The 14,865-nt window shown below is 47.3% G+C and overlaps 2 protein-coding genes across 4 annotated transcripts in view; one reads left to right on the forward strand and one right to left on the reverse strand.

Annotated features, from left to right (window-relative positions):
- LOC126542193 (uncharacterized) overlaps nucleotides 1-14,865 on the forward strand; it is a 258,073-nt gene that overhangs the window by 162,064 nt on the left and 81,144 nt on the right. The window lies entirely within an intron of this gene.
- Nucleotides 796-11,774, reverse strand: LOC126542194 (uncharacterized). Of its 2 annotated transcripts, none has more exons than XM_055077068.2 (4): nucleotides 10,293-11,774; nucleotides 7,913-8,269; nucleotides 3,556-3,739; nucleotides 796-1,040 (listed from the first exon to the last, which is right to left on the reverse strand). In XM_055077068.2, exons 2-4 carry the CDS (start codon nucleotides 8,112-8,114, stop codon nucleotides 872-874), a joined length of 555 nt encoding a protein of 184 aa, XP_054933043.1. In that variant the 5' UTR covers nucleotides 8,115-8,269; nucleotides 10,293-11,774; the 3' UTR covers nucleotides 796-871. The 2 variants fall into 2 exon arrangements, with proteins under 2 accessions (XP_054933043.1, XP_050045102.2); XM_050189145.3 differs by having other exon boundaries at nucleotides 7,913-8,274.

Consider the following 14,865-nt stretch of genomic DNA (forward strand, 5'->3'; position numbering starts at 1 on the left):
GCTTGACCAGCTGCCGAAGGCTGATAGGCGGCTGATGGAGCGAGCCTCCTCCGACGGGCACGGCACCCGAGGGAGGCCCGCCGGCCCTTTACTGCTGGCTCTCGTGCACGTGAGAGGACGGGTGGAAGGCTAAAGCGGTGCGTGCTCCGCGAGGAAGGCGTTAGTGACGTCGAGACACGTCCGCGGGCTGCACATACATAGTGTTGCCAACTTGGCCTTTCGCCTCCGCCTCAGTCCGGCTGACGACAAGTTCTTGCATCATGCACACGCTAGGAGTTCGTTTCAGCAGTGAATAGAGGGCTTGATGCAATATGAATGCTATTTAAGAGGACGCTGTTCCGGCCGCTGCCGGTCATATATATTTCACGTTTCGCGGTGCTGTGTAGGCTGGCTCACCCTTCACTCCTCCTGCCTTGCAGTGCGTCCCTGGTTAAACTCCCTGCGTTTCCACGCATCCTTTCTCTCTCTTGGCCTGCAAGGGTCGGCAGCGCGCTCGGGTCGTGTCCGCCACAGCGAAACCCCTTGCCTTGGCGACGCTCTGTATAACGGACTGCGGTAGTATACGGGAATAGCTTACCGGTAATTAGGGTTGCCAGGCGCTGGCTATTTTGCTATTTCAGACGTAAAATCTTCAGACGTGTATAAAACTCAATTACAACTGAAACACTAAGCCTGCCGGCGCTATTTCGAATGACGTGGCGTGACATTGTCCCCCGGTTTGATCCACTTTGTTTTTCTCTGACCGTAACAGTGACTAAGGTTTATGACAACCTGCAGCGAAATAAGTAAACAAACTGAAACCACTGCATGCGGGTTTTATCCCCGTAGAACGTGTGCTCGAACACAACGAATGCAGGGTCATCTGCATCTGCTAAACTGGTGCCTCCGCATGTCGCTTTGGTGTGCGCGCGGACTTGTTAATAGTTGTCGGCTTTCGGCGGGCTTTGCCTTGTTTCTTCGAGTCGCTTTCGTTTTGTTCTTCCACTGTAGGAGTCGTCGTCTCTTCGGCGTCGTCCGTCTCATGGTCTTCTTCGGCCCTCCTGCGTAATGAACGACTGTATTCAATGCAAGCGAATAAGCGATCAAGTCAATCTGTCAAATCAAATCACATCACTTGGTCAAACATATCAGTGGGTTTAAAAAAGTAGCTGCTTCGCAAAAATGTGTCAGAATTGAAGTTGAAATGGAACAGAAAACTTGTATAATCGGAAGACAGCCGCCACTATGAAGTGTGCAGTGGCTGCGTTCTAGGAAATCAAGCAGAGACGTCCAGACTCAATCTGCATGAAAGCCATTCTTCTGCGTTTTGGGCATTTGCAGTATGCGTTACTGGCTTACTGTATCCAAACCTGGACGTATCCGTGACGGCTACAAACTTGATTTCTACCATGACGCACTTTATTGCGACGATTCATGTTGACACACCCTCTAGGTCTCAAAGGACGCACTGTTGAACAACAGTTCACGGAGTTCCAAAGTGCGATTAACAGAACGCTGCTAACTAGCATATATCCTTGACAAGCGCATAATAGGACGGACGACAACAGAGAACGACAGGCTCAATCGATATACCGGATAAACAGAGCGACGCTTAAATGAACGTCTGAAAGAGCCTAGCTTGAACTCGCCAAAGGAAGGCTAAGATCAGTCTACGTTCCATTGTCGTGAATAGGGATGTGCTAGCTCCGTGTCATTGTAATATGTCCTGTGAAAGATGTCGCTAACGCGGGCTATTTTCGATGCAGCCGCAATGCTGAGTGCTAATTACGAGAGCGTCTGTTCATCATCAACAGTTTGTTTATCCAAGAAAGAATATTTTTTTACGTGATAGCTGAATGATTTTCGCAATTGCACAAATGCTCTCGCTTTACGCTATTGGTGTTTGGTTGCCGTCTGGCTTTTGTTTTGTTTGTTCGTTTGTGTATAAATTCAAAGTGTGTGGCAATAAACATTAGTTCAGTTTCAGTTTATCGAGCATTATTTTTCACAGACTGGTATAGTTAGTTGAAAGCTAGCGCCCGTTCCTGTGGTTTTGCATTGTCGTCTGCCGTATTCTGCGCAAAATATCTATGTGCTGTGACTTTCATTACACTACTTTCGATGCTTTTCTCAATATGTTAAGTCGACATTTAGGTGAAACATTTGGAGAGAACACTTGGAGCGGACGTTTTAGAGCGGACGTTTTCCACCGTACAACTTTGCAAGAACTTCGTTGTAAAATGATATTCAAGTTTGTTCATCAACGACGTCATTTTTTCATAAAATACATTCAATATTGTTTATACACAGGGAGACCCAAAGCTATTCATTCGAATACACAATAGCCAAGTTCTTTGCAAGTGGTTAAAATTTGGAAGGTTACCGAAGTTTGCGCGTTTACAAAAATAACAATAAGAAACAGGAAGATCGCGTGCATACACTTTTACACTGGGTTCAAGTTCTTTCTAGGCTGATGTGAGTGCATATTAAGCCCACGTGCTGCTTCTGTCCCCTTTGGTTTCGACCAGGGCCTTACGTGGGCCTACGAGAATCCAGAACGCGTTATGGCTTCCCCATGGTGCTCTAATTGAATATATATATATATATATATATATTCAATTAGAGCACCATGGGGAAGCCATAACGCGTTCTGGATTCTCGTAGGCCCACGTAAGGCCCTGGTCGAAACCAAAGGGGACAGAAGCTATATATATATATATATATATATATATATATATATATATATATATGTATATATATATATATATATATGTATATATATATATATATATATATATATATATATATATATATATATATATATATATATATATATATATATATATATATATATATATATATATATATGTGTATATATATATATATATATATATAGAAGCACGTAGGATATTCAGCTGGTTGCATGTTAATGTGAGATTGAAAGTCACCGCTGTTGTTGTTCAGGACAGGAAGAACGCTACGATACATAATGTTATGACGCAAAAGATAAGTGAATCATCACAACTGTTAGGGTGATAAATCTGGGAGGTATTCTGTAGCGCTATCCTTTTTTTTTATTTTGCGCTTATACATGACCTTGCTGTACGACACGCCTACGTCATCGCGGTACCGTCCACTTGTTGCGATAGGTGATAATAACATGATCGACTGAAAGGAATCCTCACATAATATGGCCCCTGGAGGCCGCCATATCGTTAAAAAAGGAAACGTATTGTTCGACTCGCTAAGTTAGGAAGTGATCCCGTTATCTAGCAATGATGCCTCCTGCACCCAATCATCAATGGTAATTCAGTTGAAAAAATTTTTTGAATAGGGATTTATTTTTGCCTACGCTTCCTTACGACTAATAGTTGGTGCTGTCTTTAGACATGGACCACAGGCATGATCATTTTCATTTGGAAGGGCCGCTGCAATAATCGTATCAAGCTCGTATACTTGAGCGTGTTGGATCATTTCAAGAAATCGAATATGGAGAGCTAGATTCGAGATACATCTGCTCCATTCACGTTCGAAATATCGAGTACTCGCAGATCCCCAGAAATCACTTTTACTCACTTTGCTGCCACTTTCTGATTTGGTGGCTTGTGATCTCGTGTCTTGGTCGTTGCCGCGTTCTTTGTGGTCGTGGTGGTCGTCGTCGTCATTACGTAACCGCTGGGGATGTTGTACTTGACCTTCAACGCCGCCATTCGTCCGTGCTCTGAATCTTTCGGCAGCATTGCCGCACCGACGATGACACCTGTGTCGTCACAGGAGTGGGTGCAAAGGGGAAAAAAACGCGAGAACCAAGAATAGGGTCACAAAATAAAATGATAGCTAGTTGTGAATACAGCATTAAAGAACACGCCAGCCTGGTGGTGGAATTACTTGCGAGCGGTTTCGGGGGAGGATCCAATGTCCAACGAAAGTGGCGCCGAATCCATTAGAAAGCCACTGCAAGCCTGTTGGATCGCGACTCGGCTCCCCAAAATGCAGGATGAAAGAAAAAAATCGCGCGCTTTGCGAAAACAGCCACCTTCGAGCACAAGCCGTAGCAGCGGCCAAACGCATTTGGCAGAGAGAGGTGGTATAACCACTGTGATGTTGCCTAAAAATTTGGTGGTTTTTGCATTGTGTGTGGCGTTTATCTCCACATAGCCTCAAGTACGCGTAGCGCTATTTAGAATCTGCGAAATAGGAGCGATTGCTGATTCTGTGATTCATGATGTTAAACGAGGAATGGTGAGCTCGCCTGTAGTGATGACAGGGGCAAAAACACTCACAACGGAGTGGCAAGTCACTGCACAGTAGAGGTTATGCTGCTGCTTAATGAGGCATGTTCGAATGGTGAAAATATCTGAGCTGTATTCCGTCAGCTGAGAAACTTCTAAAGGATACACAAAATAAAGGTGCTCGTATCTGTTGCACCATGACAACGACAGTAATCAAACAACGGGACAGTACATCATCAGATACATGTAGCAAACTAGCGATTTTTGAAGAGTGCGGTAATACAGCATCGTACATAAGTTGTTCCACCTAAGTCGTGACATCGAATTCGTAGGTGGTCTAGGGAGAGACATGCTTATTAGGGACTAAAAACTATTGTGCAGAAGTGATTTTCTCTGTACGGTAGCTTAGGAACCGCTTCGTCTGCAAAACAACCGCGCTTCTTGAGTAAAATCATGAAGACGAGTCTCCAGTTGCCTCTCTTTCTCCCTGTAGAGTGCGATAGCTGCTGGTGTCTCTTACAGTATTTGAACGGAACGAATATTCGACAACTTTGAAGGCTGAATTCTCGAACCTAATACAAACCTACCAGCAAAGTCTATTCGATCTGTAGTAGAAATTTCGAATATTCGCATAACCCTATACTTTATGACGCGGAAAATGCGTGGAGTCCTATGAAGGAAAGGCAAATCAGGGAGAACGAGACTGGCTGTCGTTATAGTGCACATTTAAACAGTTTTGTAACTTCCAGCCCATTATATAAACCCTCGTCGTCCTGGACTTCTTCCTGAAATGTCATCATTGTACTTGTCTTCAACTACAAAAATAAGGATCGCTAAGTGACTGATCTATTGATTGATCTTTGATTGGCTGGACGAACGTGTCAGTTACTCTGCAGTGGCGCTACGCTCGCCTCCACTCGCAGGCAATGAAAGAGCGTCAGCTATTAGCAACCAGACATACTGCGCACTGCCGACTACTCTGCCATCAACAGTACACCCTCATTTCAATGTCTATCGACCTGCTCGTTTAGCGGAGGGAAAACACCTAGAATCAATCAATCAATCAATCAATCAATCAATCAATCAATCAGTCAATCAGTCAGTCAGTCAGTCAGTCAGTCAGTCAGTCAGTCAGTCAGTCAGTCAGTCAGTCAGTCAGTCAGTCAGTCAGTACAGTACAGTACAGTACAGTACAGTACAGTACAGTACAGTACAGTACAGTACAGTACAGTACAGTACAGTACAGTACAGTACAGTACAGTACATACACTGTAAAGCAGATGGCAGAACCCGTGACAACACCCGCGGCCGTTATAACGCCTTTGTGACAGGCAACCTGTGATATGTTAGGCTTACATTTGATTCGGTGCATGGGAGAACCGGCCGTGCTTATATCCTTTCTTAATCTTTCCTTTTGACTCTTTCGACGAGATATAGAATTGGCCTACTAGTCCTGAGTTTCGTGAGTCGTCAGGCGCAGCCTGCGCAGCCTCACATTTTGCATCCAAGAAAGAAAACGCATTAGAAATTTCTCGTGGCCGCTCATAGGAAAATATCTGTTGGTAGTTCCAGATGAATGGAGTTCCCAACAAACTTGCCACTACGAGTGATTACGGTTCGGGTGGATATGGTGCGAAATATGTCAATTGCTTATGCAAGAAGTGTATAACTGCCAGATAAAATCGCACTAGCTGGTTCTCAGAGCCATGAGTTTTAGCAAAATGTCAAGACAAATTCTTAAAACAAAGCGCCAACAGTGGACTTAGAAAATTAGACAAACAGCACTGCTATTCGCAACAACCATTTAAATGAAGAAAAGCCGCACATACCGCATTTACACTACTGTAACGCAAGCTTTATTATTTTTTTTTTCGTAAATAATAATTTTCAGAACATCTCCATTTCTGCCCCCTCAAGTATGACAGCCCTTATGGGTCCCGAGCACGTGTTATAATCGTAACACTATTTTTATTTTTAGTAAGGGCGCTGTTATGGCTGCGACCAGTTGTTACAGGCACGGGGTTTCGGCGACCTTCAACAGCATCCGTTCGGAGCTCGAGCCAGGTTGACCATAGGAGAGGGTTCAGCAGGGAAGACGGGTTTGTGTAAAAACAATAACAGCTATTTAATACATCACTACTATAGTGAACAGTACCCTCCAACACAAAAAGGTACAGACACGGTCTGCGTGCGTGCTCCTTCACACAAGAGCAGAGAAGATCTCCTTACGTGGCGTCTCGCTGGCGTTATACCTTCCACCATGCGGGCAACCTCATTCTCTCTTGCTCCCTCGTAGAGGGCCTTGTCAACGCACTGGTCAGTCCACACAGAGGTATACGGAGAGAAACCACTCCCTGGCGCAGAGGTGGGGAATGGAGGAGAGAGGTAGGATTTGCACTGGTGGATAATCCCGTCGCACACACCCGACGGACATGTCTCTTTTCATGTTGACAAGCGTGACGATTTGGCACGTCGTGTCTCGGGCGTTTGGCATCCGTTTCCATTAATTGTCGCACAAAGCGAACCGTAATAGCGTAAATTCCCACCTAGCGTTATTTTCATTTCGTTATACTCGTGTAAACACGGTATACGTCGAGCCGTCACCGCCAGACTGACTACGACAAAGTTACGCTTCCGCGTTCATGCTCCGCACACTCGACACGTACATAGATAGTCTCACGCGAGTGAAGATCCGGGCATCTCGGCAGTAGCAGCCGCAGTGCACTAAGTGTTGGCCTGTTGATTTCGAACGGCGGCTTAAAGGGACACTGAAGGCAAATACTAAGTCGACGTAGACTGTTTAAATACCGTTCCAGAAACCTCGCAGCACTTGCTTCGTGCCAAGAAATGATTCAGTTTACGAGAAAATTGCATCTGAAGGGTCCGAATACATTTATCGCAATTCAAATTTCCCGCGACCCAACCGAGGAGTGGTGACGTTACATACGCCATCATCGCCTTTTGCTGCCGCCGGTGAGTAAAACGGCGTCCGACAGATACTGTTATGGTTTTTTGCACAAAACGCAAACGCGCGGCCATGGAGAAACCGAGCCACGACATAGCAATGGATTCGCCGCTGCAGCTGCTTTTGGTCAAGTGGCGTTGACCGTTCGGGCATCCCACGACATCACATGGAAGTGGAATTCTCTGCTACTTGCAGTTTGTGCGAGTTTCGCAAGCCAACAAAATCGGCGCAGCATTACGCGATAACTAAACTACTGAAACGCGAAAGCGCGGGTGGCGCTGAGTCGAGCAAAAACAAAACCTTTCTACCGCCCGCGTCGTTGTCAGGGGTAATGTCAAGGAGTTATTTTTCTAATAAATAAATAGAACTGGACAAGTAGCATTCTCTTTCGTCTTATACTGCACTACAATAATGTTTTATTATGAATGGTTCAGTACTAGTGACAGAATTTAAATGAGGAATGCCCTCCTCACGGGGCGAGTAGTTGAATGTCTCGCGGGAGCATCTCATAATATTCTGCATTTACCTCAATCCGTGAATTATTAAGGCTCTGTTCGTGATGATATTGACGCCTTAGAGATTCTCGAGCACTAATATATCACTGTAGCTTGACTTAATATTTGCCTTTAGTGTCTCTTTAAGAAGAAGGGTTTCCTACATCCGTTGTTTGTAGTTGCTTTCTTCTAAAGATGCGTTAGCATAATTTTTAGCTTGGTGGGCGTGTGCCCGCTCTCACCAGCCAGTAGCATGAAGGCCAGGAGGCCGATGACGACTAACTCCTCTTTGCCGGCAGTGTTGGGAGAGCCGATCAGTCGGTAGATCCTCGCCGACCAAGGTGCGGCGCGTTGACTGTGCCGCCTGTCCGGGAGCAGATTATCCGTGCTGCTCAGACCGTCATAGTTTGGCGACGGCGACCTGCCGTCCTGGGCTTGCTGCATGGTGGGCGTAGCGCCAAAAATAAAGCGGCGCACAAGTAGTTGGACACCACTGGCCTTTCCGCTTTCTCACGGCAGGTTTCCTGTCAGCCGGGGTGCGCCTCGCGGTCTCAGCCTTGGCGTCGAGTTGGGGGGCAGGCGGCCTCCTGCGTCTCAGCCTAAGCTGCAGGAAAGAGTGCGCAAGGGTGGGAAGGGGGGGGGGGGGGGGGGGTTGTCGCTGGCACACTGTCAGGTTTTCATAACGCGTAAGAGAACGTCATTCGATGAAATAGATAAATCGAGTAAACTCAAAACGTCTTCCGAAGTAAAGCCCTAGTTGCAGTACCAAGTAGCGCTTGCTGTTTCGTTGACGTTTCCCGTAGCTCACAGATGTGCTGATCGGCGTAAATTGACTCATTTCTCAACGCCGCGGAAGCGGCGCAATTTGTTCTTTGCCTGTTCGGGGCTGGAGTGTTCACGAAAAACGATGCACTCCGTTTTGCAGTAATCTGGCTAATGAGGAGACGCTATGAATGCCTTGTACCGCGCCGCGCCTATGTCTGTTTCGGAGCGTGGTGTAGTGAGGCTCGAGCACAGCCTCCACCGCCAGTGCGACAGCGTTAAGGAGTTCGTGTCGCAGAAAAGCCGGTGTCGTCGGCGTCGGCGGCGTTGGCCATGAGGGAAAAATCCTGTAAGGCAATTCATAAATAAAAACAACTTGCAAGATGGGCTGGGTGGGAATCGAACCAGGGTCTCCGGAGTGTGAGACGGAGACGCTACCACTCAGCCATGAGTTCGATGGTTCAAACGGGACAAAAGCGCCTCTAGTGAATGCGGTGTTGCCTTAGAAACGTGCCGTACAAAGTTATACTGCGGTGTATGTCGGTAATTATGAGCGTGTAAATTACAGAAGTCGCAGTTAAATGGGTAGCGAAGTACGTTTCCGCTACATTTCTTCTGCGCTTGGCGCACACGCAGAGCCATCTTGCGGCAAACACAGAAGACCCCTTCCTCGCAATGTACGGCGCTGCCCCGACAGTTGGCGCGCCACTCGCCCGCTTGTTCCCTTCGTCTCGTCAAGAGCATGCCAAGCGAATGAGTGGGCGGTGCGAGCGGGGTGCGATAACGCTATCGCGTTCCACTCTTCAAGGCGAAGTTTAAGCGTCCTCCAATTTTTTTCTCTGTTATTTCCTAGTTGTGAAATGCAATATAGTGACATCTGGTTTGCTCCGTATGCGTGTTTGCAGACTTTGAGGTAAAAGCGAAAAATAAGTGAACTGACCGGCATGACTAAACGCCGTCGGCTACCAGACGCGAGAGTGATGCCAGGGTCAATCGTCATATTAAGCAAACGTTGTTGCGAAGCTGCGCGAAGCTCGTAATGCTCGTTAGCAAAGGAGCAAGCATTTGGTCTCGTTTTCACTCTGGTAACTAGTTGACAACGCATTCCTTCATCGCTTACCTGGCACTCACATCATATACGCAGAGCATAGACATATTCAATTGCCGAATGTATCAGCGTAAATTCCGCGCTTGTTTACAGGGATCAGTGCACGCATTAAATTTGAGTGAGCTCCAACTGTCGTATTCAGGTCCGCAGGCACGTATTTTCTAGGGAAGGGAAGGTACTATTGGTGCCAAAGCTTCTGGGACATGCATTTGGCGAAAAATGGGTGGTTTGAGCTTTCGGGGCAATGAAGAGAACACTGCGTTGGTAGCAAATATTGTTTCAGCATGCTGCTGTCAATTCTGTAGGCAATATGCGACGTTCGCGATCACTCGAGCTTGTTTTCATTTTTTTTTCCTCCGCCCTTTAAACTTCTGACGGCAGCGGGGAGATCAGCTATTGATTGGGGAGTAAATCCTGCATATTTCGACCGCGCGTGGCGTATTCCGCGATGCCGTGCTTAATGACACGAACGCGTGAATCGTTACGCAGCTACAAACTTCCAGCGCACTTCAGGTGCACCCAATGGCGCTTTCGGGTGGGCTGGAAGGGGAAAATACATATATAGAGTTGTAACATGCACGACGATCAGAACTGCGCACCGCATGACAGAACGCCACAGGTAAGAGCCGCTGGAAACGTGCCGGGGCCGCGGATCTCTGCGCCGCCTTACACAGTCGTGAAATATACAAGACTGCAATGCGTCAGGACTGCCGCAAACGCGCGGTACAAAGCGCGCTAGAAAGCAAGCTTACTTGTTTTCGCCTCCCGAAAGCACTTCAACGGTGCCGCTGATGTCGCGGCCGCTCGCTGCACTTTGTTCAAGCCCCCCGTCAGTTTTCGTCTTTCTCGTCGCCTCTCAGCGCCGGCTTTGCACGGCTCGCAGCTGTATATATTGAGACTCGCCTGTACAAGCAGATTTCGCCGCTCGGGCTCACAGATTCACGCGTGTTATTATTTACTCTATCCCTCCCAATAATGTATCGAGACCGTCGCACTGAAAGGAGACAACGATTTTCCACCGGCAGTATGTAGCGTCTTCTTTTTTGCCTGCGCCAAGGAGATACGTGTGTTTACAGAGCCTCCTATTTCGCCGGCTTTAGGTGGGGCATATACAGTGGAACAGTGAAATTTCCTACGCTTACCTTGGGATATTTGGCGCTCGTGCGTCACATTTTAGCGAGAGCTCGGCGCGTCTACGCAGCCTGCTTTTTTTTCTTTTTTTTATATCCTTCTCTTCTTTCTTCTTCTGTGTTTGCTTTGCGGTATGAAACTGCGAATTGCCTTTCTCATAGCATGTAAAATGTGAGGCCGTGGTGCGCGCAGCGTTTCGTTGGCCTCAGACTATATGTGAGGAATGGTTGATGTATTTTCTCTGCGCGATATATAAATTTTACTCCTCGAGATGCTCGAGCTGTTATCGTGGCTAAGTTGCTTTAGTTGCCGTTGCCGTACTTTAGAGGTGTGCATCAAATCAGTTTAAGCTAAGTAAATTATAATCTTTGGAAAGTGGCTCGTACCTTACCCTTGCGTCAATAAACCTTATATATCCTCCTCCTCCTTCTCCTCCTCATCATCATCATCATAATCATAATTAGTCCTGAATTTTTACACCGTTTACATCGAAAGAAGATTGACCGTATTAGCGGAAAAAATGGAGGCCATATATTACTTTTTTTAATTTCTCCGTCTCTATATTTAATGATGTAATGAAGTCCGCAAATATTGTTTTTGTTATGCCGTGCGCATTTAGCAACTTCGAAGAATAAAACGTTGTGAGTCGGGGTGAATCCGCGTATAGTATTTGGCCTTTATTTTTACTGCTTCATAGGGTGGTCGTCAATCGATCAACAGCTAACAGCTTGTTCTCTGCAACGAGGTTTCTTTATTGACCTATATCTCTAACTAGAAATAACCTCTAGAACCCTGGGGATTTCCATTGTCATCCTCGCTATGATCACTGCACACAATAAACACAGGCTAATTTGATCTGCGTCTTGTGCCGTCTTTGCATAAAGCTAGCTGCTTTGAGAGGCTTTGATCCAGCCGCCTTTAGCCTAAGAAGTTATTTAAATAGCTTTTTAGTGTAGGCCGTCTTCGCTACAAAAGGTCGCTAGGCATATATCCGGTGTTCCGCAATAATTGCGCATTGCAAAGCGCGACCTAGTGAAAATAGTCAGCGCGCCGTCTCTTACATCGGCAAGATTGCTAGCTATAAGGAGAAGAGAACTTTACTCTTGTGCGTCATGTCATCTGAGTGCGCCAGTAGCTTTGTCGCTTCCAGTCGAAATACATTTTTTTTGCCGATTGTGCCGTGCCGCGCGTCTGTTGCAGTTTGGCACTGGTGCTGCAGAACCGCGTGTTCAGTCATTCACAGCGTGTTGTTCGAGCGTTCCGACAAGTTCCCGTCATGTGCCCGTATTCGCAAAAAGCTTCTTACGCTACATCTTTTCGTAAGAGCAGATGCGAGCCCATTGCGATGCGAGACATATTGCCGAAGGCCCCTGGCCTATGGCAATTAAGAGCACTTGCGAACAGAAAGTCAACCGGTGCTACTTTTTTTATTTTTTTCGTTTTTGAGAGGCCATATGCGCGCATGATTTTGCGTAGCTATACACCGAACCAGAGGCACGTCTCATGCTGCATAAGGTTCGATCCTGCTATCACGCCTGCCGCCGAGTGGTGGGGCTGCGAGCGGGTGCCACGAAAGACTCATCAAGCGACGCAGCCAGTCAAGGGGATCCCAGATACTCCCGCGATGTTACCAGGGGATTCGGCCTCTGCCACATGGTCTCGGCGAATGATAACGCGGCAGCAGCACGTAAGCTGCGTCGATCGGCAGTGCTCACCATCGCTTCTCATGAGTAAGAAAAGAATACGTATAAAGAAGCGACAAATGAAAAGAAAGAACGAGAGAGAGAGAGAGAGAACTAGCGCTTCGCGAGAAAAGGATACCACACGCTTCCTTTCCGAGCTTCGGTTTCACATCGCTCTTCTGACGCGACACCATCGTGATTCCCGCTCCGTCGTTCCTTTCCTCTGGCTCGTGGCGTGTGTTTCTTTCTTCTCCATACCGCCTCCGTGATTCGTTTCTGTGCCTCATCTTCCCTTCGTACTGCTGTTTTTTTTTTCTCGCTCTATCTCGAGTGCGGTTCTTTACGCCTGCTTAGTGCTGCATATATAAGTGAGCAGTCCTGATCGGAACGTCGATCTTCCATCTTGTGCCATTCCCACAGCCTTCTTCGTGCGGGGGAACCAGGAGCGGCTCAGCGATAGCAAAGCGCAAAACTGTACACGACATCCCCGCTCGCGCTTTTCTTTTTCGTGTTCTTTTCGCCCCGTCCCCTGGAAAACACGCGGGTGCGCAAATAAAAAGAAAATGAAGAAAGAAAGAAAAGTAGTAAATAACGTTCAGTAAAGGATAACCAAGAGCACACGCGTACTGTCTGTTCTTCCTGTCTCCTTAAGTTTTTTTTTATTTTTCTTAACGAGCTTAAAGGGGCCTGCTCTCGGGGAGCGGGTCAAGCGGCCTCCGCTCAAGAGAGCGGCGCGGAGGGGACAGGGTAAAAATGCGAGACAAGCGGGGACACGTCCATCTTACGGCGTTTACCCGTGCCAGCGGCAAGCTGTATACCCGCGGTACGTGTCGGTGCGCGCGCCCTCCCTTCCTACCCTGGAGCCGCGCCCTTAAATTACGCTCTTAGCGCCTCGACTAGATTGAAACCGGGTCCGTCCTAATGAGCATCGCGCGGCAGTGGACTCTCCGCTTTTCCTCTGCACTACCCTGTCCCGATATCACGAGGACTAGAGCGAATGCGGTGTTCATTCATTTCCTTCTTTCGTTCTTCTTGACTCTCTTTTCCACCCTCCCCACCCCCTTCTCTTTCCCCCCCCCACCACCTTCTCCTTCCCCCCCTCTATAGTTTTACAACTTTCCAGCCTGGACATCCCGTGCTTGTCGTTTGGCTGTGACCCCCATTGCCTGAGCGCCATTTGCGTCGCCATTTATTGTTGTTGTTCGTGTTTTCAGTCGCTCATTTAGTCTTTAAGCAACGGAGGAAGGCCTGATTGGGACCCATTCTCGTTCTGTCTTGTGAACTTTTTCGTCGAGGCCGCCGCTCTCTTTCTTTTCTGCGACTCTCTGATCCCCTTATAGAGCGTTACAAAAATATCCGTGCAGCAGCGCGAGTGTGTCCCGGCACCTTTCGGAGGCTCGGGAGTGGGACGGCGTCATGCGTAAGCGCTGCATATAGTTTGAGGGCAGCACGAATTACCGTTGCCGCGCCCGCCGCTCCTGCTGTTTCGCCTGGTGTTTTCATTTCTGTCGGCCCTTGTGGTTTGGCTAATAGCGTTAATGAGGGCGTCGCGCTGCGGCTCCCAAATCCTTTCGTGAGACACGAAATGCGAACAGACTCGGAGGTCCTATACTAACCAGGTTAAGCTGTTTCTCTTACTTCCTATGTACGTTGACGCTACAACGTTATGACCACTTCCGCCATGTTCATGGAAGATACGCTTTACTTATGACAAACCCGTATGGGTTTCATTTGTAGCTTCATGCTATGCTATCGGGCGGACTTGTCGCTTTCGGAAACTTCCTGCACCATGCGGATTTCTGCAGAACCGATTGGCCATTTCTGCCCTGTTCATGCATGGCTCTTGAGCGAGTGAAGAGCTTTGCTATATATAGAGAACACCGAAGTTTGATTGAGTACCCAATATCCATGCGACAATATGTCGCCCGTGATCGAAGGAAGAGATATATGAAGCTGACTAGCTCAATCGGCACAGGTTATTGACTAAGACACATCCTCTATTTCCACACTAGTTATACACTATTGCTGTGAGCACCTGCCCAGGCTTATGACTCCACCGTCGTTACGGGGGTGTCAAGGGGTGGAGTGTCGTTTCGGCCGTCACCGACTGCGTTTAGCTCGCTGTGCATTGGTCGTTATATATATGCGCTAGCGATCGTCGTTCACAACATCTTGGCGGTCGCCTCGTCGTGTGAAGTCAAGAGAACCCAGACATCACGAGTGACCGGACGGATGTGACTAGGCTGAAACATTGGTATGAAACACCGAAGTCTGGTGGATAGCCATGTGTAGAACTGGCACGCTATTCGTGGTAGACGAATATTGGTCCTGCTCTCTCCCAGTTGTCTAACTTTATTCAGAAACATATTGGTAAAAACGTTAACGACACACAATCCGCGAACACACACTTGCAACAAGGCGAGCCGCTCGTTTATATATATATATATATATATATATATATATATATATATATATATATATATATATATATATATATATATATATATATATA

Source organism: Dermacentor andersoni, chromosome 2 (genome assembly GCF_023375885.2).
Source record: "Dermacentor andersoni chromosome 2, qqDerAnde1_hic_scaffold, whole genome shotgun sequence".
Taxonomy (NCBI): Eukaryota; Metazoa; Arthropoda; class Arachnida; order Ixodida; family Ixodidae; genus Dermacentor; species Dermacentor andersoni.

Excerpts from the sequence above, each read along its gene's own strand:
- LOC126542194 (XM_055077068.2), bottom strand. The coding sequence starts at position 8,114 with ATGCAGCAAGCCCAGGACGGCAGGTCGCCGTCGCCAAACTATGACGGT. Across the intron at positions 3,740-7,912 it reads GGCCTTCATGCTACTGGCTG|GTGTCATCGTCGGTGCGGCA; the intron begins GTGAGAGCGGGC and ends GTGACGACACAG. Across the intron at positions 1,041-3,555 it reads AATCAGAAAGTGGCAGCAAA|GAGGGCCGAAGAAGACCATG; the intron begins GTGAGTAAAAGT and ends TTCATTACGCAG.